The 26329-nt window shown below is 44.1% G+C and overlaps 1 protein-coding gene across 1 annotated transcript in view; it reads left to right on the forward strand.

Annotated features, from left to right (window-relative positions):
• JHY (junctional cadherin complex regulator) overlaps positions 1–26094 on the forward strand; it is a 250608-nt gene extending 224514 nt beyond the window's left edge. The window contains exons 6-8 of the mRNA XM_068240301.1: positions 2919–2993; positions 8853–8978; positions 25542–26094. Of these exons, the coding sequence (XP_068096402.1) occupies positions 2919–2993; positions 8853–8978; positions 25542–25751 (411 nt within the window). The 3' untranslated portion in view covers positions 25752–26094. The remainder of the gene's footprint in view (positions 1–2918; positions 2994–8852; positions 8979–25541) is intronic.
• Positions 26095–26329: the final 235 nt, after the last annotated feature.

Here is a 26329-nt window from a genome sequence, read left to right on the forward strand (position 1 = left end):
AAATAGCAAACCGCTATCGCAATCACTAGCGTTTTTAATGAGCATTTTGTAAGCAATTTCAGAAGTGGTTTTTGGCGATTTTGGTAGCGATTTGTGTAAGCTTTTTGCCAGCGATTGTGTAGCGATTTGCGATTAGCGATTTTAATTCTGACTGGTCCTTTCAATTAATTTTCATTTTTTTTAACAGTGTGCAGTAATTTAAAAACGCTAGGAAATCACTCTGTGTAGGTTTTGACAAGTGATTACACCCACGTTTATATACTTTACCCACGTTTATATACTTTACATTGCAGAAACGCTAACGATAACGCAAAAATGCTATTTTGGTAATCACAATTGCTCCTGTGGAATTTGGCCCATCCATCAACATTAGCGTTTTGAAAACCTCCCTAAACGCTCAAAAATTGCTCTAGTGGGTGCCAGCCCTGAGATGTCTTGAACACTTTATACATTACCGGTACATAGCAATTGTTCATGCTGGGAAAATAACTTGCAGATTTTAATGTGCATAAAGCAAGGCACAGAGTGTGAACTTCAGGGGTCGAGTCCTGCGTGAACGCGGGGGGGCGGCGTCCACCCACTTTTTTTGGACAGTGGACTCCGTCCCCCCTGGAGGGGAGCAGCGCAGCAGAGAGGAGCATTGTGCGCAGCGTGGGGAAGGGCGGATGTTCCCCCCCCCCCCCTTCCCTCACCTTGGGGCTCCTCTCCCTGGCTCTCCCCTTCATAAAGATTGCGGCGGTGGCTGGCGGCGGTGACTGGCAGCGGCATCAGTGGGCGGGACTTACCTCCTCCAGTGTTTCGGGTTGACGCCGTGCGTGCCGCTGCTCTGGTCTTCACTAGGCCAGACTAGCTGCACCGCCTGCACGAACAGCGTCCACTTGCCGGAACACTGGAGGAGGTAAGTCCCACCCACTGATGCCGCTGCCAGTCACCGCCGCCAGCCACCGCCGCAATCTTTCTGGAGGGGAGAGCCAGGGAGAGGTGCCCCAAGGTGAGGGAAGGGGGGGGGGGGGAAACGTCCGCCCTTCCCCACGCTGCGCACAATGCTCCTCTCCACTGCGCTGCTCCCCTCCAGCTGGGGGGACACCTGACTACCTGTTCTGGGGACACCTATACACCTGGCTACATATACTGGGCACATATACCCCTGGCTACATATACTGGGCACATATACACCTGGCTACCTATTCTGGGGACACCTATACACCTGGCTACATATACTGGCACATATACCCCTGGTTACATATACTGGGCACATATACCCTTGGCTACATATACTGGGGACACCTATACACCTGGCTACATATACTGGGCACATATACCCCTAGCTACATATACTGGGCACATATACCCCTGGCTACATATACTGGGCACATATACTCCTGGCTACATATACTGGGCACATATACCCCTGGCTACATATACTGGGCACATATACCCCTGGCTACATATACTGGGCACATATACCCCTGGCTACATATACTGGGCACATATACCCCTGGCTACATATACTGGGGACATATACCCCTGGCTACATATACTGGGCACATATACCCCTGGCTACATATACTGGGCACATATACCCCTGGCTACATATACTGGGCACATATACCCCTGGCTACATATACTGGGCACATATACCCCTGGCTACATATACTGGGCACATATTCCCCTGGCTACATATACTGGGCACATATACCCCGGGCTACATATATTGGGCACATATACCCCTTGCTACATATACTGGGGACACCTATACACCTGGCTACATATACTGGGCACATATACACCTGGCTACATATACTGGGCACATATACACCTGGCTACATATACTGGGGACACCTATACACCTGGCTACATATACTGGGGACATATACACCTGGCTACATATACTGGGGACATATACACCTGGCTACATATACTGCGGACACCTATACACCTGGCTACATATACTGGGGACACCTATACACCTGGCTATACTGGGGGCACCTGAACACCTGGTTACATATACTGGGGACACCTGGCTATACTGGGGACACCTATAGACCTGGCTACCTATTCTGGGGACATCTATATACTTGGCCACCTATTCTTGGAATATCTATACATCTGACCACCTATTCTGGGAATATCTATACATCTGACCACCTATTCTAAGGACATCTATACACCTGGCTACCTATTCTGGTGACATCTCTACATCTGGCCACCTATTCTGGGGACAACTATACACATGGCTACTTATACTGGGGACACCTATAGACCTGGCTAGCTATACTGGGGGTACCTATTTTGGGAGAACTGCTGTCAGATCTGTATTTTTGGGGATCCGCTGATGCCAGATTACGTGTATTTTGGGGAACCGCTGCCAGATTGTGTATGTTGGGTGACCACTACTGCCAGATTACATGTATTTTGGGTGTTACGTGTATTTTGAGTGATCCACTACCAGGTTTCATGTATTTGGGGGAACTGCTTCCAGATTATGTGTATGTTGGGGGAACTGCTGCTGCCAGATTGTCTATTTTGGGGGAACCACTGCCATATTATCTGTATTTTAGAGGAACCTCAGCCAGATTATGTGTATTTTTGGTGACATTCTGTCAGATTACATCTACTTTTTGGGGATACACTACGACAGAGCTCAAACTTCCCCTGGCAGACCTTTTATACCACGGCTAAGGCCATGTATATTTGACCCCACCCATGGCCACGCCCACGCAATGCTTAACCATGCCCATTTTTTGGGCACGCCGTGCGTAGCGCGGCGCAGAGGTTTTTAGGGTGAGTACACTCACTTCTTTTTCCAGGACTAGACCCCTGGTGAACTTAGAAAAGTCCTAAAAGCAGTTGAAGTGCTTATCCTGAACACTGGCTATAAGGAGAAATGAACTATTCTTGTATTCCATAACTTCTAGGTGCTGATCAGCTATCTCAAGCAAGAGGTGAAACTGGGAGGAATGGGACCCTCACACACAGTAAGCCAAGAGAAAGTAAGTAAATAATGTATGCTTTGTTTGCTTTCAATAGACATAGAGAAAGGATGCATTGGTGGTGAGTGAATACTTTTGATTCTACAGGTACATGCTGTTTTCTGTATGATCAAAAGAGCAGTCTGCTTTTTGTTGCTTTTCAAAATACTTTTTTCCTTTCTTGCAAGTCAGTTTTAGAAATATACAAAATTAAAAAAAAACCAATTCTGAAAAGAGCCGATCAATGACATACAAATGTTCTGAGTTTGTTGGAAAATATAGCAAATAGTATGCAGCTTGAGACTAAGCCACTCAAACAGAGTAGCTGCTGAATTATTAAGTTACATGGGATATATTCACAAAGCAGTGGTAAAACTGTGCACAGCAATTCTACCGGTACTAACAAAAGTAACATAGCATGCAGGGGCATTTTTAGGCATATGCATTCCAGGCCGCTGCCTGGAGTGCCATTGGTCCTAGAACCCGGCTTTGCCTGGGGGGGGGGTCGCCATGCTCCTGATTAAGCCCCCCAAAAAAACTAATCCACGCCTTCCCCAACGGAGCCATGCCCCCACGGTTTTTGTGCCTCCTTCTGCCCCCCTTTGTGTTTCCTTCTGCCCCATTCTGCCTCCTTCTGTCTACTTGTGCCACCTTCAAAGTACACCTAGCAGAGAATTATTTCAATCCATTGACCTCTGCGTTATGGGCCCAGCACGCTTCCGCATCCTCACTCTGCTGCCATGATGGCAGCATAGTGGCGCAGCGGAAGCGTGCTGGGCCCACAACCCAGAGGTCAATGGATCGAAACTATCCTCTGCTAGGCATACTTTGGTTTCATGACAGCATAGTGGCACAGCGGAAGTGTGCTGGGCCTATAACCCAGAGGTCAATGGATCGAAACTATCCTCTGCTAGGCATACTTTGGTTTCATGGTAGCAGAGTGGCACAGCGGAAGCGTGCTGGGCCCATAACCCAGAGGTCAATCGTTCAAAACCATCCTCTGGTAGGCGTACTTGTGCGACCTTCAGTCCACCCATGCCACCTCTGCCCCCCTGTGTGTACCTCTCTCCCCCTGTGCCTCCTTCTGTCCCCTTGTGCCTCCTTTTGTCTACTTATGCCACCTTTAGTCCTCCTGTGCCACCTCGGCCCCCATATGCATCCAGAGATAGATTAGGGTGAAATGATGCCCTAGGCAAGAAATGAGTTTGGGCCCACCCTTTATGACCACCTATCTTTTTTAGCAAAATGTGTTGGGTGCTAGCATAAACTAGGCCCCTAGATTGTCTCCAGGCCCTAGGCACCTGTCTACGTTACCTTGTGGATGATCTGGCTCTTTGTGCCTCCCCCTGTCCCACTGTGCCTCCTTCTGTCCCCCTTTGTGCCGCCCTCTGTCCCACTATCTGTTCCCATCCACCTCCTGCGCTTCCCTAGTCTAGTGTAAAAATACAGAGTGTAGAGCAGCGGAAGCTGTACTCTAACCTCCCCTCCGGAGTCCAGTGCTGTGCCTGTATGACCACCCGGTCGTTTTTCTGCTCCCTCTAGTGCTGGCACATCACTCTCCTCATATAGAGTGTAACCACACTACATGCAGTAGGAGATGCTAAGCACTAGCATACCTCCCAAGTTTATGACATAAGAAAGAGGGACACTTATGCCACGCCCCTGCCACACCCCTAATCATGCTCCCAGCACACCCCTAGTCACGAATACCATAAGAATCTCATGAGAAAAATACATTTTATAATTCAAACCACCCTGGTCCTTTCTACCCTGGTTAATTTTCCTTCATATTAACATTTAAAAATAAGAAATATATCAATTTACTTAAAGGTTGGGAATAAAGTTTAAAGTCAATTAAACAGGGACAGTTGGGAGCTATGGGCACTAGGCCAAGCAGTGAGCAGACAGGTGGAAACATAGTACTAGACTCTGCCAGTGAGGTGAGAGCACAGCTTCCGCTGCACTATGCTCTGCATTTACACACTAAGGTGGGGAAGTGCAGGAAGGGGGTTCAGTCTTTAAAGAACCACGTATGCGCAAGACTCTTACGGTGACTGGCATGATGACGTGATGGGTATGCAGCGGGGGTGAGCACGCACAACTTCACCCGAAGTTGCACATTACCAGAGCCGTCAGCGGGACCACGGAGGGGGCCAGGAGGATGCCACGGACCTTGCAGGCTACGATGGGCTGGAGGAAGCCCCAGGTAAGTCCAGTTTTATTTTTTATGACACCAGGGTCCTTTTAAAGAGGAACTCCAGTGAAAATAATGTTATAAAAAAGTGCTTAATTGTTACAATAATTATGTATAAATGAGTTATTCAGTGTTTTCCCACTGTAAAATCTTTCCTCTCCCTGATTTACATTCTGACATTTACAACATGGTGACATTTTTACTGTTGGCAGGTGATGTCAGTGGAAGAAGATGCTGCTTGCTTTTTTGGCAGTTGGACCCAGCTGTAAACAGCTGTTATTTCCCACAATGCAATGAGGTTCACAGACAGGAAACTATCAGGACCATGGTCTTGACATCACACTGTGGGAGGGGTTTCACCACAATATCAGCCATACAGAGCCCCCTGATGATCCGTTTGTGAAAAGGAAAAGATTTCTCATGGGAAAGGGGGTATCAGCTACTGATTGGGACGAAGTTCAATTCTTGGTCACGGTTTCTCTTTAAATAGGCAAACATTGTTTGGTAGGACAAAGCACATTTGGTAAACACACATATTAATCCTGCATGAATCTGCCTGTGTGTAGTAGTGGCAATAATTCTGATAAAAAAACGTGTTGTAGAGTAGACATTAAAGAGACACTGAAGCGAAAAAAAATATATGATATAAAGAATTGGTTGTGTACTATGAATAATTACTAGAAGATTAGCAGCAAAGAAAATATTCTCATTTTTATTTTCAGGTATATAGTGTTTTTTCTAACATTGCATCATTCTATAATATGTGCAGATTACACAACACTCAGCATTCAAAATGATTCTTTCAGAGCAGTCTGTGAACTAATGACCTCTCCTCTGGCAGAGAAAAAGTAAATAGTTAAAGGATACCACAACTGACATGTGGCATAATGAGATAGACATGGGTAAGTACAGTGCCTAGCACACAAATAACTATGCTGTCTTCCTTTTTTTTCTTTCTCTGCCTGAAAGAGGTAAATATCAGGTATGTAAGTGGCTGACTCAGTCCTGACTCAGACAGGAAGTGACTACAGTGTGACCCTCACTGATAAGAAATTACCACTATAAAACACTTTCCTAGAAAAAAATGGCTTCTGAGAGCAAGAAAGAGATAAAAAAGGGGGAAATTCTTATCAGTGAGGGTCACACTGTAGTCACTTCCTGTCTGAGTCAGGACTGAGTCAGCCACTTACATACCTGATATTTACCTCTTTCAGGCAGAGAAAGAAAAAAAGGAACACAGCATAGTTATTTGTGTGCTAGGCACTGTACATACCCATGTCTATCTCATTATGCCACATGTCAGTTGTGGTATCCTTTAAGGAACAGTTGAGATAATAAAAGTCAGAAAACAGCCCTCTCTACGACTTTGAAAGTCGTAGAGATTAAAGTGGTCTAACACCCAGCATTTCAACTTTGCTTTAAAAGATTGCTTACAGTTTATAAACTATTATGCCAGATTTTTTTTTTAGCAGAAATTCACTGAATGGATTAAACATGACATTTTAGTGCTGCATTTAGCTAGAAATACTCCTCGGTGCTTGCTTGTTTAGTTACAAATGTATCTATCTACAATGTAACAAACAAACACTGCTTTGAGAGAACAAAGAGGGTTCCCCGGCAGGCTTTTCAAAGGTCTATTTGTATTCCAAATAAAGATACATTTGTAACTAAAAGATAAGAACGGATGCGGATTCCTAGTTGAATCCAACACTAAAATGTCATGTTTAACCCATTCAGTGAATTTCTGCTTAAAAAAAAATCTGGCATAATAGTTTGTAAGCTGTAAGCAATCTTTTAAAGCAAAGTTGTAATGCTGGGTGTTAAACCGCTTTAATGGCTTTTTTGTATAGAGATAACAACTGGAGTTTCTTAACTCTTCCTGTACTGGAAACAATTAGACTAATGTATCTGATCTTAATGTTTTATTTCTTAGCTGTACTACACATACAAATCATAATATCATAATTTTTTTTTTGCTTCAGTGTCTCTTTAAGTACAAAGAATGTCCGCTAATGTTTATGTGTGTGTTTAGCAAACTAGCTGTCTCAGTGTTATATTACTGCCATGAAGTGTTGTAGATATTTTAAATACACAGAAAAATGTTGGTACAAAAAAGGATGTTCACTAAGCACACTTATCCAGTATGTGTTTTGCATGTGTGCAAAATACTAGTAGTCACATTGCTATATAACTGACAAAAAAAGTATTATAAATATTTTAAATATACAGAAATTTTAGGGTTGAAGAATGTGTGTATGTTTGCTATATACATCACCCTATGTAACCTAACACACAACAGCCTAACACACAGCTGCCCTTGCATCCAAACACATGCCTGTCACCATCAATATAGGTAAAAGCTTTTACTACCCCAATTGGGGACCAGGGCAATGTGGAAGTACCAAGGTATTTTAAGAAAGCCCACAGATGAATACACACAGCAGAATTTCAGCATTGTTCGACTTTGTTAACTTTTGCCGAAATGTCCATTATTCAGATTGAAGCCAAACACCAAGCCTATTCTTGATTCTTACTCAGTTTCAATCGAGAGGAAAGAAAGTCCACAAGTGCCAAAAACTATCTGCCGTAACTATTTTCTTTGGCGAGATATTCCACAACTTAAAGGGTACCTGTAACCAGGAAAAAAATGATAGATACCTCAGTAGGGTCCCAGTAGCATCTAAAAGCAATAAGGAAAAGGCACTCCACTGGCTTCAAACTTCCGTTTATTTTATTGAGAGCATGGACACATACATGTTACGGGTCACCTGACCCTTCCTCAAGTGTACCACCCACAACACCTACTTCCCCTTATATAGGACCACCCACACAGGAGGTCCCACCCAAGTGAAACATTACATCATCACACATAGTAATTATATACAATATCTTCATTCCTATACAGGGAACTACTATACCGTCTACCTTGCAATGATTAGTGGAGGGGTCATCAACTCCTGCAGCATTTGCAATCCCACCAATTATTCTTTCCTGTAATAAATCACAAAACACATGTGTAACTTACATACTCATTAAGGCCTCTTGGGCTCACACAGTCTAGTTTCTTTATCCACTCCACTTCTCTTCGGAGCAATACCTTTTCTCTGCAGTTCAGAGAGACTTCCTGAAGGAGTTAACTGGATGTTGTGTGGCTAGAACTGTCAATTTACTCAGCACCAACAAGCTGTTCAGTCTGGGGCATAGAGAGTATGAGGAAAAGGGAGAACGTTGCAGCAAGTAGCTCAGTTATTCTATACTGCATAAGTAATTGTTGCATAGGTACCTGACAAAAAGGTTTAATGGTGATTTCTTGACATCAACTAATTAAGTACATTCTACAAGGATAAAAACCAAGTGTTAGTACAGAGTGCCTCACGTGTGGTTATTGGCTGCTGACAGCGCAGATAACAGTGCACTCTGTATCTGGTGTACACAACTGTCCATTTCTAAATTATTGACACTTTAAGAAGTCTAATAGCACATTATTAAAGCAGAAAGAAGATTTTTCACAACATAAACAATGCTGTATATTTTGTGAATGTAGAAAGTGAAAGAAATACATTTTCACATGCTTTATTCACCTTATTATCCCTTAAAGTGAAACAAAAAATGCCATGTCTTCTGTAATGTCTTCTCTATGTAGGTTAAAGCTCTGAGAAACTTTCCATAACATTACTATATTGCAGAAAGAACAACTCCGACAGCAGAAGGAATATGCCAAATTCATTCAGGAACGCAACAAGAACAAACCGATGAAAGCCCAAGAAATGACAGTGGTACAGAATGACAGCAACAAAGGAACAAGGAAAAAGGTAATCTTAATTCTATAGAACTAATTAATACATGAATGTTCTGGCAAATTACAGTCAGGTCCATAAATATTGGGACATCGACACAGTTCTTAACAATTGGCTCTATACATAACCGCAGTGGATTTGAAATGAAACAAACACAATATGCTTTAACTGCAGACTGTCAGCTTTAATTTGAGAGTATTTATACTTGCTGGCTGGCCGACTGGCGAGTTGACGGGTCACCCCGCATGCGTGGACGTGGCCGCGTGTGTCCTCGATCACCACACCCCCGTCGACAGGAGTGTTCTGCGCATGAGCAGTAGAGATTTTCTCATACTGCGCATGCGCAGAGCGATCCTGTGGACCATGGCTGCACATCCAAATCACAGCGGGTCATTGCAGGGGACTGGAGGATCACTTTGTGATGGCACGGCCACAGGGTGGCTGCAGTGGGCTGGTAGAAGCCCCAGGTAAGCTAAAGTCTTTTTTTTTCTTCAGTTTAGGTTCACTTTAAAGATGTAATATAAAACATGGGCTAGAATTTGCCATGTGGATTATTGCCTTGATGAGATATAACTGCTACTGTGCATTAATATCTAAGACTTTCTGCTTATAGATGTGTGACTTGTGGAAGCCTTCTGTGTTTCTTTCTTTGCAAGGGTAAGAAGTGATGTATGGTCCAGTGCTAGTCAAGGGAGCAGACATGCTGACAACCAGCAATGGTTTATTACAAGCTTATTAAGGTTATTGCAACTTTTTCAAAGCTTGAAATAATTCATGTTCAGTTAGTCATTAAAGGTATTAACTGAATTACCATTTGTTTGTTTTGATGTCAGCAGATTTGCAAGGATAGTGATTGCTCTGCTTTACAGTTAGAGGTAATAGTCTTATCTCTTGGCTGGGAACACAGAATAAAGCAATGTAAGAATGTAATGTTTTTTGGCCTGTAGCAAAATATGGAGGTTAAAATATTTGTTATTTTTTAAACAATGCAAATTGCCTGGCTGTCCTGCCTATCTTAAGTTGGTACTTTTCTATTAGCCGGGCGCAAGTTGAATAGGGAAAAGTAATGTGTTCTGTGAGCCTGTTAGCCACCCACAACTTTAATAGGGCAATGTAACAGATGAAGCCGCCGGCTTCGGCTCTGCCTCCTCTCCTCCCACTGCCTCTCTCCTATAGAGCACTGGCAGCCGCGGGGCACGTATGTCCCCGAGAGTCATTCGTCGCAAGAAACAAGTAGAGCGGGGAGGCTGCAGACATTGCTTCTGCCAGCATCCGCTCTGCAAGAACGAACGGAAGGATTCCCTGCCACGACGAACAACTCTGGGGGGACACGCATGTCCCTGGCTGCCAGTATTGTATAGGAGAGAGGCAGGGGGAGGAGAGAGCCGAAGCCGGCAGCTTCATCTGTTACATTGCCGCCGGCTTAATTTAATTCAATTAACTCACTTTTGATACATTTGGCTGCAGCGAGACGGCCAGTAAAAACTAGTTACAAGTTGTTACAAGTTACACATATTCTACTTTTATTTCGCGGCAGACACATTAATTTGCCCTATTAAAGTTGCGGGCGGCTAACGGGCTCAGGGAACACATTACTTTGCCCTATTACACTTGCGCCCGGCTAACGGAAAAGTACCCTTAAGTTTTGCCATAGACCCTGAACAAGTATACAGATCAGATGCGCCTCTGACTGAAGTCTGACTTGATTAGCTGCATGCTAGTTTCAGGTGTGTTAAGATATGTGATGATTCATATGCCCTTATGCAGCTTATTCACTGATCTAGTGTCATGTGACAATATTGTCTGTTTGTTAACCAGGAAGTGTTAAATAAAGTTTACTCAGAGAGCAGGAAAAAAAATGAGAACAGTGTGTGTTCCAGCGAGAAACTAAAGCATGGTGTCTATGTGCAGTTTATCCTCCATCAGAGATCTGCTATAACTTACAAGATAAGATCAGAAGTCAGCATCAGGCCATTTACCCAACCTCTCAAATCAAAATGGCAACAGGTTATGGGCCCAGGAGAGAGGGAACAATCCGATTGAACAGGCTGCTTTTCAACAGAGATGAAAAGAATTATGAGTTGAGAGAAAATTCCTAGGCCATCTGAGCTTGATGAATCTGAAAGAGACCATCCTACATGATCCTTCAGCTACCACAGACCAGTTGAAGACAGAAATAAGATGAAGGAAGCTTATTCTGAGATAATTCAATTCCTGGATGACAAAAGTATGTCTCTTATAATGAGAGAAGCAGCTGATGATGGAAGGAAAACACTGACAATTCCAAGGGATCATTATGCTGGCAGAGGTAAGCCACATATCATAATTTTATACACAGAACTGAAAGTGAAAGTGTTACAGATTATATCATATGCTCAGAAACAGCTATTACGGCACTTACAAATGCAGGAGAGACCCTAAATGATGGTCTACTAATTGCTATGATTTTTAAAGGCCTACCTGAATAATTTGCCATCCATATAACACATGGCCCCACTCACAGAGAGACATTGTGCAAACAGAAAGCACAAGACAACATAAAGCATGTGACTGATGATACAGAACAAACTGTCTTTGAAATAAGTGAAGACCAGTTGAGCATGAGCAATTCAATAGCAAAAGTACTAATGGTACTTTCACGAGCAATGTTGCATGTTATCACAGACTATAAGGGGCACTATGGCGAAAACATTGTAACATTTAAAATATGGGCAAACATATACAAATAAGCAGTACATTTTTTCCAGGGTAAAATTAGCCATAAATTGTTTTTCTCCTAGGTAGCTGTCACTTACAGTAGGTAGTAGAAATCTGACAGAAGTGACAGGTTTTGGACTAGCCCATCTCTTCATAGGGGGTTCTCAGAGATGTATTTATTTTCAAAAGCACTTAGTGAAAGGTAGTTTCCCTGTCCAACTGCCAAAAAACTGTGTAGAGAGCAGGGAAGCTGGTCAGCATCATTGTTTAAATCCTTTTTTAGGGAATATCTTTATAAAGAATAAAAGCCTTGCTGAGACTCCCCTATGAAGAAATGGACTAGTCCAAAACCCGTCACTTTTGTCAGATTTCTACTACCTACTGTAATTGACTGCAACATAGGAGAAAAGTAATGTATGGCTCATTTTACTCTGGAAAAAACATACTTCTTATTTGTTTATGTTTGCGCATATTTTAAATTTTACAATGTTTTGCCATAGTGCCCCTTTAAGGACTCAGACACACTATAAGCACTTTTCTGAGCATTTGTGATTGATTAGCGCTTTCTGAGTGCTTTTTTGAAAAATTGCTCCCATTCCCTTTAGTAAAAAATCGCGTGAATCGCAGTGATTTTTACATGATTTTAATGAAAGTGAATGGGAGCGATTTTTAAAAAGCGCTCAGAAAGCACTAATCAATCACACTCGCTCAGAAAAGCACTTACAGTGTGTCTGAGCCCTAAGAGATTTAAAAGATTTGACAACTCATTTAAGCCAGAGAAGCACTACGTGGAGTTGGCGGATGGAAAAAGGACTTCTGGTGTAGCACTCAACAGAGGCGACGTAGAAGTGTACCTGATGGACAGAAAACAAGTGAGGAAAACGCTACAGAATGCATTTTATGTGCCCTCAGATGCACAGGACATATGCTCTGTTAAGGTGGCGAGTTGACGACAAGGAATGGTGCATCTGTTGAATTCCGAGAAAATAACAGTGTTTTGGTTCATAAGAATGGTGCAAAATGTATTATCAAGATCAAGAAATAGAACAGGCTTTAATACTTCAACACCTACAAGGAAAGTGATGACAGTTGTTATGGTTGCTGCGATATTCAAATATGGCATGAAATCCTTGGTCATTGTAATTATGATGATATCTTGAAACTACAGAATCTAGTAGCTGGAATGAAGTTAAAAGTTAAGGTTGATAAGTCCAACCTAAATTGTGAGATTTGTACACAAGGGAAATTTGTTAAGAGTAGAAACAGAAAGCCAGTTGCAAAAGATGGATTTGGATACATCATAGCATTCACTGATAATTATTCTGGTGCAGTCAGTGTCACTCACCCCCTAGTGGCCGAACCGCTCAATGCCTTCCAAGCTATTTCAACTCACAGACTATCCAACCTCGTGGATGCAATCAGTGCGCTGAAACCACTGGAATCTGGCAGCAGACCAGCTAGGAGGAAGTGTGTGAGCTACAGTAATACAAAACTTACACTATTTCAGGGTACAAAGCTGCCACCATCCCTCTTATCCGGGAAAAGGGAAACCCGCTCTAATTATTCTAAACTTGCAAATAAAGATTTGTTGTTAAAACAGTCTACTCTACCTATAACAATGCAATACTTCCGGGTAGCGAATCTATGACATGGACCTCTTGTCCCCTTTAATTAAAGACAAACATTGGCTTGCCTGGAGAAAACATGTAATCACATGAATAGGATCTTTTACCTGCTAGAATAGCCAGGTTTTCAAAGACACAGACGTCAGCAAAACACAAGCAACCCCAAGTGTACTGTTAATCACAATGGGTGCAGAAAATCAATTGCTGTTTTTTCACGGCTCATCCATGACAGTCAGTGTTTTTGTACTTTCTAAAAAACAAGAGTGACACAATGCTAGCCACAGAGAAATTTATCGCTGACACTACCAACTGTGGGACCATCAAGAGAATAAGGTCAGACAATAGTACTAAATGTATTTTAAATGATTTCCAGTCACTACTCAGAAGTAGCATAAGACATGAAACTTCAGCATCTTACTCATCTCATTAAAATGGAACTGATGGAAGAAACTGGAGAACACTACCGTAATTACAATGGCACAGATGTATGTTGATAGAGCATAAAGTACCAAAAGAGTTATGGACATATGCAGTTGTGACAGCAGCTATGATTCAAAACTGATCCTTAAACAGTCGTTTGAGGCAAACACCATAAAACATGCTGACAGGGAAGAAGCCCAACTTTTCAAAAATTAACTTGATAGGAAAAAGCTGGATTCAACTTGTGAAAAGGGGATTTTTGTAGGATATGACAAAAGCGGTCTACAAGCAAAGACTAGTAAAGTTTGATGAAAAGGGAGTGATTGAGGAACAAACTGAGTGTGCGATAGCCCTCACAAAGAACCCAGATTGCCATCAGAGGTGCAAACATATTGACATTAAATTACGGTACTTTTCCTTAGATCTGTTCTAACTGAGGTAAATATAGATCTTCTTGAGTTTTGTCTTATGAACAAAATTGTAGCTGATATTATGACTAAATCAATAACAAAGTTTAACCACTTGAGGACCGTGGGCTTTACCCCCCTAAAGGACCAGGCACTTTTTTTCCATTCAGACCACTGCAGCTTTCACGGTTTATTGCTCGCTCATACAACCTACCACCTAAATTAATTTTGGCTCCTTTTCTTGTCACTAATAAAGCTTTCTTTTGGTGCTATTTGATTGCTGCTGCGATTTTTACTTTTTATTATATTCATCAAAAAAGACATTAATTTTGTCAAAAAAATGATTTTTTTAACTTTCTGTGCTGACATTTTCAAATAAAGTAAAATTTCTGTATACATGCAGCGCGAAAAATGTGGACAAACATGTTTTTGATTAAAAAAAAACCCCATTCAGCCTATATTTATTGGTTTGGGTAAAAGTTATAGCGTTTACAAACTATGGTGCAAAAAGTGAATTTTCCCATTTTCCAGCATCTCTGACTTTTCTGACCACCTCACATGTTTCATGAGGGGCTAGAATTCCAGGATAGTATAAATACCCCCAAAATGACCCCATTTTGGAAAGAAGACATCCCAAAGTATTCACTGAGAGGCATAGTGAGTTCATAGAAGATATTATTTTTTGTCACAAGTAAGCGGAAAATGACACTTTGTGACAAAAAAAAAAAAAGTTTCCATTTCTTCTAACTTGCGACAAAAAAAATGAAATCTGCCACGGACTCACTATGCTCCTCTCTGAATACCTTGAAGTGTCTACTTTCCAAAATGGGGTCATTTGTGGGGTGTGTTTACTGTCCTGACATTTTGGGGGGTGCTAAATTGTAAGCACCCCTGTAAAGCCTAAAGATGCTCATTGGACTTTGGGCTCCTTAGCGCAGTTAGGCTGCAAAAAAGTGCCACACATGTGGTATTGCCGTACTCAGGAGAAGTAGTATAATGTGTTTTGGGGTGTATTTTTACACATACCCATGCTGGGTGGGAGAAATATCTCTGTAAAGGACAATTGTTTGATTTTTTTTTTACACACAATTGTCCATTTACAGAGATATTTCTCCCACTCAGCATGGGTATGTGTAAAAATACACCCCAAAACACATTATACTACTTCTCCTGAGTACGGCAATACCACATGTGTGGCACTTTTTTGCACCCTAACTGCGCTAAGGGGCCCAAAGTCCAATGAGTACCTTTAGGATTTCACAGGTCATTTTTGTTTCAAGACTACTCCTCACGGTTTAGGGCCCCTAAAATGCCAGGGCAGTATAGGAACCCCACTAATGACCCCATTTCAGAAAGAAGACACCCCAAGGTATTCCGTTAGGAGTATGGCGAGTTCATAGAAGATTTTATTTTTTGTCGCAAGTTAGCGGAAATTGATTTTAATTGTTTTTTTTTCACAAAGTGTCATTTTCCGCTAATTTCTGACAAAAAATAAAATCTTCTATGAACTCACCATACTCCTAACGGAATACCTTTGGGTGTCTTCTTTCTAGAATGGGGTTATTTGTGGGGTTCCTATACTGCCCTGGCATTTTAGGGGCCCTAAACCGTGAGGAGTAGTCTTGAAACCAAATGTCGCAAAATGACCTGTGAAATCCTAAAGGTACTCTTTGGACTTTGGGCCCCTTAGTGCACTTGGGGTGTAAAAAAGTGCCACACATGTGGTACCGCCGTACTCAAGAGAAGCAGTATAATGTGTTTTGGGGTGTATTTTTACACATACCCATGCTGGGTGGGAGAAATATCTTTATAAATGACAATTGTTTGATTTTTTTTACACACAATTGTCCATTTACAGAGAGATTTCTCCCACTCAGCATGGGTATGTGTAAAAGTACACCCCAAAACACATTATACTACTTCTCCTGAGTACGGCGATACCACATGTGTGGCACTTTTTTGCACCCTAACTGCGCTAAGGGGCCCAAAGTCCAATGATTACCTTTAGGATTTCACAGGTCATTTTTGTTTCAAGACTACTCCTCATGGTTTAGGGCCCCTAAAATGCCAGGGCAGTATAGTAACCCCACTAATGACCCCATTTTAGAAAGAAGACACCCCAAGGTATTCCGTTAGGAGTATGGCGAGTTCATAGAAGATTTTATTTTTTGTCACAAGTTAGTGAAAAATGACACTTTGTGAAAAAAAAAACAATAAAAATCAATTTCCGCTAACTTTTGACAAAAAATAAAATCTTCTATGAACTTGTCATACACCTAACAGAATACCTTGGGGTGTCTTTTTTTCTAAAATGGGGTCACTTGTGGGGTTCCTATACCACCCTGGCATTTTACGGGCCCCAAACCGTGAGTAGTCTGGAAACCAAATGTCTCAAAATGACTGTTCAGGGGTATAAGCATCTTCAAATTTTGATGACAGGTGGTCTATGAGGGGGCGAATTTTGTGGAACCGGTCATAAGCAGGGTGGCCTTTTAGATGACAGGTTGTATTGGGCCTGATCTGATGGATAGGAGTGCTAGGGGGGTGACAGGAGGTGATTGATGGGTGTCTCAGGGGGTGGTTAGAGGGGAAAATAGATGCAATCAATGCACTGGGGAGGTGATCGGAAGGGGGTCTGAGGGTTTGGCCGAGTGATCAGGAGCCCACATGGGGGCAAATTAGGGCCTGATCTGATGGGTAGGTGTGCTAGGGGGTGACAGGAGGTGCTTGATGGGTGTCTCAAGGTGTGATTAGAGGGGGGAATAGATGCAAGCAATGCACTGGCGAGGTGATCAGGGCTGGGGTCTGAGGGCGTTCTGAGGGTGTGGGCGGGTGATTGAGTGCCCTAGGGGCAGATAGGGGTCTAATCTGATAGGTAGCAGTGACAGGGGGTGATTGATGGGTAATTAGTGCGTGTTTAGGGTAGAGAACAGATGTAAACACTGCACTTGGGAGGTGATCGGACGTCAGATCTGCGGGCGATCTATTGGTGTGGGTGGGTGATCAGATTGCCCGCAAGGGGCAGGTTAGGGGCTGATTGATGGGTGGCAGTGACAGGGGGTGATTGATGGGTGGCAGTGACAGGGGGTGATTGATGGGTGATTGACAGGTGATTGACAGGTGATCAGTGGGTTATTACAGGGAAGAACAGATGTAAATATTGCACTGGCGAATTGATAAGGGGGGGTCTGAGGGCAATCTGAGCATGTAGGCGGGTGATTGGGTGCCTGCAAGGGGCATATTAGGGTCTGATCTGATGGGTAACAGTGACAGGTGGTGATAGGGGGTGATTGATGGGTAATTAGTGGGTGTTTAGGGTAGAGAACAGATGTAAACACTGCACTTGGGAGGTGATCTGACGTCGGATCTGCGGGCGATCTATTGGCGTGGGTGGGTGATCAGATTGCCCGCAAGGGGCAAGTTAGGGGGTGATTGATGGGTGTCAGTGACAGGGGGTGATTGATGGGTGATTGACAGGTGATTGACAGGTGATCAGTGGGTTATTACAGGGAAGAACAGATGTAAATATTGCACTGGCGAATTGATAAGGGGGGGTCTGAGGGCAATATGAGCGTGTAGGCGGGTGATTGGGTGCCCGCAAGGGGCAGATTAGGGTCTGATCTGATGGGTAACAGTGACAGGTGGTGATAGGGGGTGATTGATGGGTAATTAGTGGGTGTTTAGGGTAGAGAACAGATGTAAACACTGCACTTGGGAGGTGATCTGACGTCGGATCTGCGGGCGATCTATTGGTGTGGGTGGGTGATCAGATTGCCCGCAAGGGGCAGGTTAGGGGCTGATTGATGGGTGGCAGTGACAGGGGGTGATTGATGGGTGATTGATGGGTGATTGACAGGTGATTGATAGGTGATCAGGGGGATAGATGCATACAGTACACAGGGGGGGGGGGGGTCTGGGCGGGGGGTCTGGGGAGAATCTGAGGGATGGGGGGGTGATCAGGAGGGAGCAGGGGGCAGTTTAGGGCTTAAAAAAATAGCGTTGACAGATAGTGACAGGGGGTGATTGATGGGTGATTAGGGGGGTGATTGGGTGCAAACAGTGGTCTGGGGGGTGGGCAGGGGGGGGGGGTCTGAGGGGTGCTGTGGGCGATCAGGGGGCAGGGGGGGGGGAAATCAGTGTGCTTGGGTGCAGACTAGGGTGGCTGCAGCCTGCCCTGGTGGTCCCTCGGACACTGGGACCACCAGGGCAGGAGACAGCCTGTACACTTTGTATGCGGCGATCCGGGTGTCAGTAACCCGCCGGCGCTTCCGAACGGCCGGCGGGTTACAGCGCGAGGGGGGCGGAGCCAGTCGCCGGCGGCCGATCGCGTCATGAATGAAGCGATCGCGCCTTCCATGCCCCTACAAGGACCGCCGCCTCTGTGCATGCGGCGGTCCTTGCGGGATCCACTTGCCGGCCGCCTCTGTGCAGTGGGCGGTCGGCAATTGGTTAAGCTAGATACATTTGTAGACAGAAATTCTGCAATAAATCTGCAGTGTGTCTACTTCCTGGTTTCAGACATGGGGTTAACATCCTGTGTTTGCAAACTAGCTGATCCGCCCTGGCTGCCAAGATTACTGAGCTGACACAGCTGATACATCAAGTTAAAACTTGTGATTAGCCACAGATGAGGGAGAATTAGACAGGCATAACTTTAAATACATACAGGGTGGATTTTTCTAAGTTTTCTTTCAGGTCCACTTGAAATCAAAATGGCAACAAGGTGAGTTATTCAGAAACTACTGCCGCCAAGGAGATCAGCAGGATTGCTAGGCAAATGATATTTTAATAGAAATAAATATGGCAGCCACCATATGCCTCTCAATTTAGGTTCATTTTTTAAGAGTAAGCAGTATTAGCCACAACAAGCAAACTGCAGCGAGTCCCTGTGGAATAGGCCTAGTCAGGTCTATGTTGCCGGTGCACAATCCCTCTGTGGGTCACCACTCCACACACGGTTCAATGTAGGAAATACGAAGGAGGCACTCAATTGGCTTCAAACTTGCGTTTTATCAAATCCCAGTAATACACGACATGTTTCGGGGCATATCCCCTTCATCAGGTGTACATACATTGAATGGCACACAGTGAATAAATACATACTTCTAACCACCACACCCTAAATTGGACCACCTCCATCTTGTCAGCTGACTAGTCAGCTGATCACTGACATCACACAGTCCAAAGTCTTGTTAACCCCTTAGGGCACTGATCAGAGGCATTACTATATCCGTCTACCTCGGTAAACCTGATTAACAAATCAAATTACTGCATCTTAGGTAAACCCAGGGCCGTTTCTACCACCGTGTGGGCCGTGCGACTGCACTGAGCGCAGGCCAGCAGGTGAAGGAAGGTGGGCGCAGGATGGAGGACAATGCTAGGGAGCCGCTCAGTGTTTACACTATTTTCTGTGCACACGTGTGCACAGCAGATATAAGCAGACAGGTCCCCGGCGGCTGCACTGTGTGAGAAGCATAAGGCTACTTTTTTTTCTCCCTTCCCTCCCGCCCTCCAATCAGTACCTCTCATTTTTCAGCTGGTGCCTTTCTCCAGCCAATGAGAGTAGGCAGCCAGCCGACCGAGCCCACCCCTCTGTCTCTGTGAAGAAAACCAGGCAGAAGCAGCAACAGGACAAAAAGCTGCGTTCTGCTCTGTCCAGGATGTCCGCATTATTTTTGTTTTCAAGCCAGCCAGCCAGGTATAAATCTCCAGTGTAATTCCTGTGAGACTGTGTCGTCTGCTCCGGAGGTATATGACCTTTGCAGCCAGGAGCAGATGGCACAGAATTCCTCTGCTTACTGTGTGTGACTGTGACATTATGCAGAGCCCTGACAGTCAAGGCAAGGCTGCATGTCTCACACAAACAATGCTATACACAATAATAGATGGAAATCTTACCTAAAGCAATGCTGTGCAACTTAGTGTATTGTCTAGTATTGCACACGAAACTTTTGTTTTATTGTGAGCTGCATGTATTTTCTATTTCAGTTTCATAAATTATGTCAGTCATGCTGGTTTCTCAGTGAATTAAATAATATAAATCTGGAGGACCTGTATGGGCCATTTGGGGGGTTCTAGGGTGGCTGTGACACAATTACTTGGGGGGGTCTCTCTGGCTGAGGGGGTTTGGGAGGACTTGCATGTGCCACTGGGGGTGGGGTGCTTACTAACTAAGGGAGGTTTGTTAGCCCGTCAGTGCTAACCGGCACTGAGTGGGGGTCTGTGGTGGTATTGTAACTACCACCCAAGACCTCCATTATGTGGGGGTCGGGGACACCTACCTATCTATCTAACCTATATTGGGAGTACCTACCTATATAATCTATACTGGGGGCAGCTACCTATCTAACCTTTACTGGGGGCTCCTACCTATCTAGCTTATACTGGGGGCACCTACCTATGTAACCTATACTGGTGGCACCAATCTATCTAACCTGTACTGGGGGCTTCTACCTATCTAAGCTTTACTGGGGGCACCTACCTATCTAACCTGTACTGGGGGCACCTACCTATCTAGCTTATACTGGGGCACCTACCTATGTAACCTACACTGGGGGCAGCTACCTATCTAACCTATACCTGGGGCTTCTACCTATCTAGCTTATACTGGGGGCACCTACTCATCTAACCTATACTGGGGCTACCTACTCATCTAACCTATACTGGGGCACCTACCCATCTAACCTATACTGGGGGCACCTACCCATCTAACCTATACTGGGGACAACTACTTATCTAACCTATGCTGGGGGCAACTATACTGGCTACCTATACTGGAGGCACCTACCTGGCTAACCAATACTTGGGCACCTATGCCTGGCTACCTATACCAGCAGGAACCTATAGCTGGCTACCTATACTGAGTGCAACTGGACCTGGCTAACCTATACTGCGGGCACCTATACCTGGCTCCGCGGGGGGGGGGCGCAATTTTTACACCCTCGCCCTGGGTGCATTTTAGCCTAGAAACTGCCCTGGGTAAACCTAATACAGACAATACTGCGAAAAACTTCTGTTGCAAATATTTGGACCACAGATCCATCTTACCACCCTCCAACCGACACCCCCAACCAATCACGATGGTGTGTGTCCCATTAATACCTGGGGATTGGAGAGAGAGAGAGAAATTAAGTCAGTAACACATAATACAGCATCATAAAAAACATTTCAAGCTGAACATTTCATTCATCCCCTTGGGGTTGATGGACTCCAACTTTCTCATCCACCGGGCCTCCTTCTGTAGGAGAATCCGGTCTCTGTTCCCACCTCTCTGCAGCGGTAGTACGTGGTCCAAAACTAGCCATCTTAACTGTGACACCCTATGTCCGCATTCAAAAAAATGTCGGGCTACTGGGGTGTCACAGCTTTTTTCTCCTGGCTTATAACCACGAATGTCACCCTTATGCTCCTGAATCCTAGATTTTACTATTTTGGTGGTTTTACCCACATAGAACATCCCACAAGGGCATTTCAAGGCATAAACAACAAACATGCTGTTGCATGTATACATTGAGTTAATCTTTATTCTGACACCAGAGTATGGATGTTCAACAGAAGCGCCTTTTATAATTGCATGGCAGCAATTACACTCCAAACAGGGAAAAGTACCCCTTTTCCTTGTCAGATCACCAATACATTGTTTCCTGGTTGACAGATCAACCCTGCTAACCCTGTCACGTATTGTTTCACCTTTCTTGTAGGAGAATAAAGGTGGCTCAGTATTATTACTAAGCAGTAGTAGCCCTATTGTCATCAATGCATTAATAACTGGAGACATGTAGCATCCATGTAGGTGTGGATGCTGGCTTGTATTTCAAATATTAGCCTTATTTATAGGGATGTAGCATCCATATAAGTATGGATGCTGGTTTGTATGTCAAATATTAGCCTTATTTATAGGGACAGTTGATTCTCCCACAGGATAGACTGGTGGTTTTAAATCCAGCAATGCCCTGTAAGAACTAACCCAGTAACAGCTTCAGCAGTAGACAAAAAAATATATATATTTACAACATGACAATAGTATAATAATATTAAAGAGAGGGCATTTGTAGAATAATGTAACCTTTATATTTTTGTGTATTGAATGTATTGATCATGGGTACAATCCATCTGCTGCTTGTCCCAGAAGCAATCCAATTTTAAGGAAGGTAGGATGGTGGAGTTTCTAGTTGAAAACTTGGACACAAAATGTCTCCAGTGAATTCCACCCTGACCCTGACCCTTGTTTGTTCTAAGACTGTAAGGGAGATGCTTGCAACCAGAAACATGGCACATTAACCGTACATATTTAACTACCCTGGTATCCTGCTTTTGGCCACTGATCTACTGCAAATCTTATCTAAAAGTATATGTAAGGTGACAAGTGATATGATGACTTAGACAGGTGTATGTACAGTGCTAAGTATACAAATAACTGGGCAATGGTCCTTTTTTTTTTTTGTGCCTGAAAGAGTTAAACATACAAGTATGCAAGTAATAGTTTCTCTCCAGTCTAGTTGGACTATAGCGCGAGCCTCATTGATAAGGAATTACAGCCATTAAACTCTTTCCTGGAACAGAACAGCTTTTTAAGTGCAGGGAATACCCTATTTTTCGGACTACAAGACACTCATGATGCACCTCGGTTCAGAGGACAAAAAACAAGGAAAAAAATAGTATACTAAACCTGGCGCATCCATGGTGCAGGGGCGTCTTGTTTGTGGATGTTCTCCCCCAATTATTATGTCCCCCCTGTACCTCTTGTGTCCCCCTTGTGCCTCTTGTGTCCCCGTGTCCTCCTATGTCTCCCTTGTTTCCTCCTGTGTCCACTATATGTGCACTTCTGTCCCCCTTGTGTCCTCCTTTGTCCCCCTTGCATTCTTCTCTGTCCCTCTTGTGTCCTCCTCTGTCCCCCTCGTGTCCTTCTCCCTGCCCCTTTGTGTAGTCCTGTGTCCTCTATTGTGCCCCTTGTGTCCTCTGCCATGCCCCTTTATTTTCCCCTGTGTCATCTATTGTCCACCCTGTATCCTCCTTTTGTACCCCCGTGTTTTTTTTTCATACCCCATTGTATCTCCCCGTGTTTTCTTTTGCTCCCTTTGTCCCCCGTGTCCTCCTTCATTCCCCTTTGAGTCCCCTTTGTGTGCTCATTTATCCACCTTTTTGTCCCCGTGTCCTCCCTTGTCCCCCTTTGTGTTTCACTGTATCCTTGTTTGTCCCCCTGTGTCTCCCCCATGTTTTCATTTGTCCTCCCTTGTCCTCCTTCATCTCCCTTTGTCCCCCTGTGTCCTCCTTCATCTCCCTTTGTCCCCCTGTGTCCTCCTCCATTCCCCTTTGTGTTTCATGTGTTCCCGTTTCCTCCTCCAAGCCCCTGTGTCCTCTTTTGTCTCCTGTGTCCTCCTCTGCTTTTCAGCTCCCCCCCGCCTTCCCCCATGCAGTGTAGCAGTGGGGACACATCTCACCTGATCTGAGGGCTTCTCCTCTCCCTCACTCTTCCCCTAGTGCCGGTCACGTGTAATGGCACGATCAGCATAAACCAGAACTAGGGCGACATTGAAGGAGAGGAGAAGCCGCTGATCACTGTAGGCACCCTCCGATCAGGTGAGCAAATCCACTGCTACTCTGCACGGGGTGGAGTAGTGGAAAAGGGCCTGGAATGAAACATGACATTCCAGCTACATTGCCAGGAAAGAGAGATAATAACCATTTAGCCACAATTCTGCTTGTTATGGTTGAAACTTCATGCTCTCTGTACTCAACTACTCCCATATTCTTGTCCCTTTAATACTACCAGGGACATCAATATGGTGTCTCAAGTTGCAGGATTCAAACATTAACGATGGTTGCATTCCATGAACAAAATCAGTACTAATAGTTTTCTATAGTGAACTGGTACTGAGCTCCACAAAACTATTTACCAGATCACTGCATTATCCATCTGAAGAAAAAGATGCACTTTCATTAAATATAGGAGGACTAGTTCAGGTTAGCCTCAGTCAGACCCCCTTATGCTCTTCTGCAATAGCTATTAACCCTCCTGGCGGTCTATTAGAAACCGCCAGGGGGCAGCGCAGCACTATTTAAAAAAAAATTTTTTTAATAATGTAGCGAGCCTAGGGCTCGCTACATGATAGCCTCTGGCGATCTTTGATCAGGAAATCCCGTTCAAAGCCATGGCGACAGGGTGGGATGAGGTCACGATGTCATGGACGTCGTGACGTCTAAGGGAGTCTCGATCCACCCCTCAGCGCTGCCTGGCACTGATTGGCCAGGCAGCGCACGGGGTCTGGGGGGGCGGCACAACGCGGCGATCAGCGGCGATCGAGCGCAGAGCGGCGGCGATTGGAATGCACACGCAGCTAGCAAAGTGCAAAAAAAAAGTGAGTAAATCGGCCCAGCGGCATAGTCCGAGCTTAGCTCGGGCTTACCGCCAGGAAGGTTAAGAGACTCCTCACTCTACCATTGGATGGATGAGGGATCTGTATCATGAGGCTTGAAGTTAACCTAAAGTAAGAGGGATATGGAGACTGATATATTTATTTAATTTTGTACAATACACATTGGCGATTCTCTGTCTGACCCTGAAGAAACATGCATGTTTCTGCCAAAAATCTGACAAGATAAGCTGCATGCTTGTTTTAGGTGTGTGATTCACACTCTATTGAAGCCAGTACAGGGACGGATCTAGGGGGGGGGGGGGGGGGGGGGGCGGGTGAGCGGGTCTCTTGCCCCAGGCGCAGTTTGTTGAATTCTTAAAAAGGTGCCAAAACTGGATAGGAAAAGGCAGTTTAGGTGCCAAAACCTGACCTTTAGGCACCAAAGCACCAAATCCTGACCTTTAGGCGCCAAAACTGGATGAGGAATGGCAGTTTAGGCGCCAAAACCTGACCTTTAGGCACCAAAACTGAATGGGGAATGGCAGTTTAGGCGCCAAAACCTGACCTTGCCCCAGGCGCAATTTGTTCTAGATCCGTCCCTGAGCCAGTAAGATCAGCAGAACATCGGGCAACTGGTATTGTTTAAATGGAAATAAACATGGCAGCCTCCATATGCCTATTACTTCAGGTTCCGTTTAAAGAAACCTCATGTGATACAGAAGTAATTACCTGTTAGTAATGCTGTAACAGGAGATGATTTGCTGAAAATATAAGAAACTCTGATCCTTTATTTATCAACCAAACTTTCTATTGTGAACTGCTGTAATGTGTGATATACAAATTGCCAATTTATCAACCAAACTTTCTATTGTGAAGTGCTGTAATGTGTGATATACAAATTGCCAATTTATCAACCAAACTTTCTATTGTGAAGTGCTGTAATGTGTGATACATAAAATTGCCAATAAATTGAAAAGTTATTAAAAAACTTTTGGAGCTTATCATTTTGAAACTACAGAGATTATTATATGTGTTCCCCAAGTTTTTTCAAGTGATGCCTTTTCTTTTTTGCAGAGCCTAGAGTATGCTAAGAACATACCTCGGCCACAGCCACAACCCAAAACATCTGCTGAAAAAAAAGAGGTCATAAGTGAGGAACGAGCAATTACCAGTGGTAGCTATGACAACCTTTTCCCAAACAACAAGCTCCTGGAGGACCTAAAGGCACGACATAAACAGGAGAGGATGGCAGTGGCAGCCATAAGTGCTTTGCACATTTTATGATGCTGGTTCATTCAGTTCATAGTTGGCCAGTGAAGATCATTTTATGCAGTGGAAAAGTTATGAACAGAACTCTGTAAGATGAAATGTGTTGGCAGTCACCATCAAAGTACAACGGCAACCAGGGCTTCATAAGCTCTAAATGGGAACATTGTCTGATTGGTGTGATCGCTAATCACTATACAGGTGGACACTGCTTGCACAGTTAAAGTCAGCCCATCTCAGTCTCAGGGAATTTTAGACTGAGATGGCACAATATAGCATATGTCATTATGGTAACTTATGTGTGTTATGTTAATCGTGGTATGTACTTTAATACACGCCAATAAAGTTTTCAGCAATGCGAGTTATGTGCTTATGATCAGTGGCGTAGCTAAGGAGCTGTGGACTTCGATGCAAGTTTTACATCGGGGCCCCCAAAGCACTCTATACATAACAATTGATACGGCGCCCCAAAACCTGCAAATGGCAACTACAGTGTCAGAGGTGCAAGAGGCGCGATGGGGAGCAATTTGTTAGCGATTACTACTATTCAAAGTATCTATAGAAGTGATTATTTTGAGCAGAGGACCAATAGAGAG

This window comes from Hyperolius riggenbachi, chromosome 6 (genome assembly GCF_040937935.1).
Source record: "Hyperolius riggenbachi isolate aHypRig1 chromosome 6, aHypRig1.pri, whole genome shotgun sequence".
NCBI lineage: Eukaryota > Metazoa > Chordata > Amphibia > Anura > Hyperoliidae > Hyperolius > Hyperolius riggenbachi.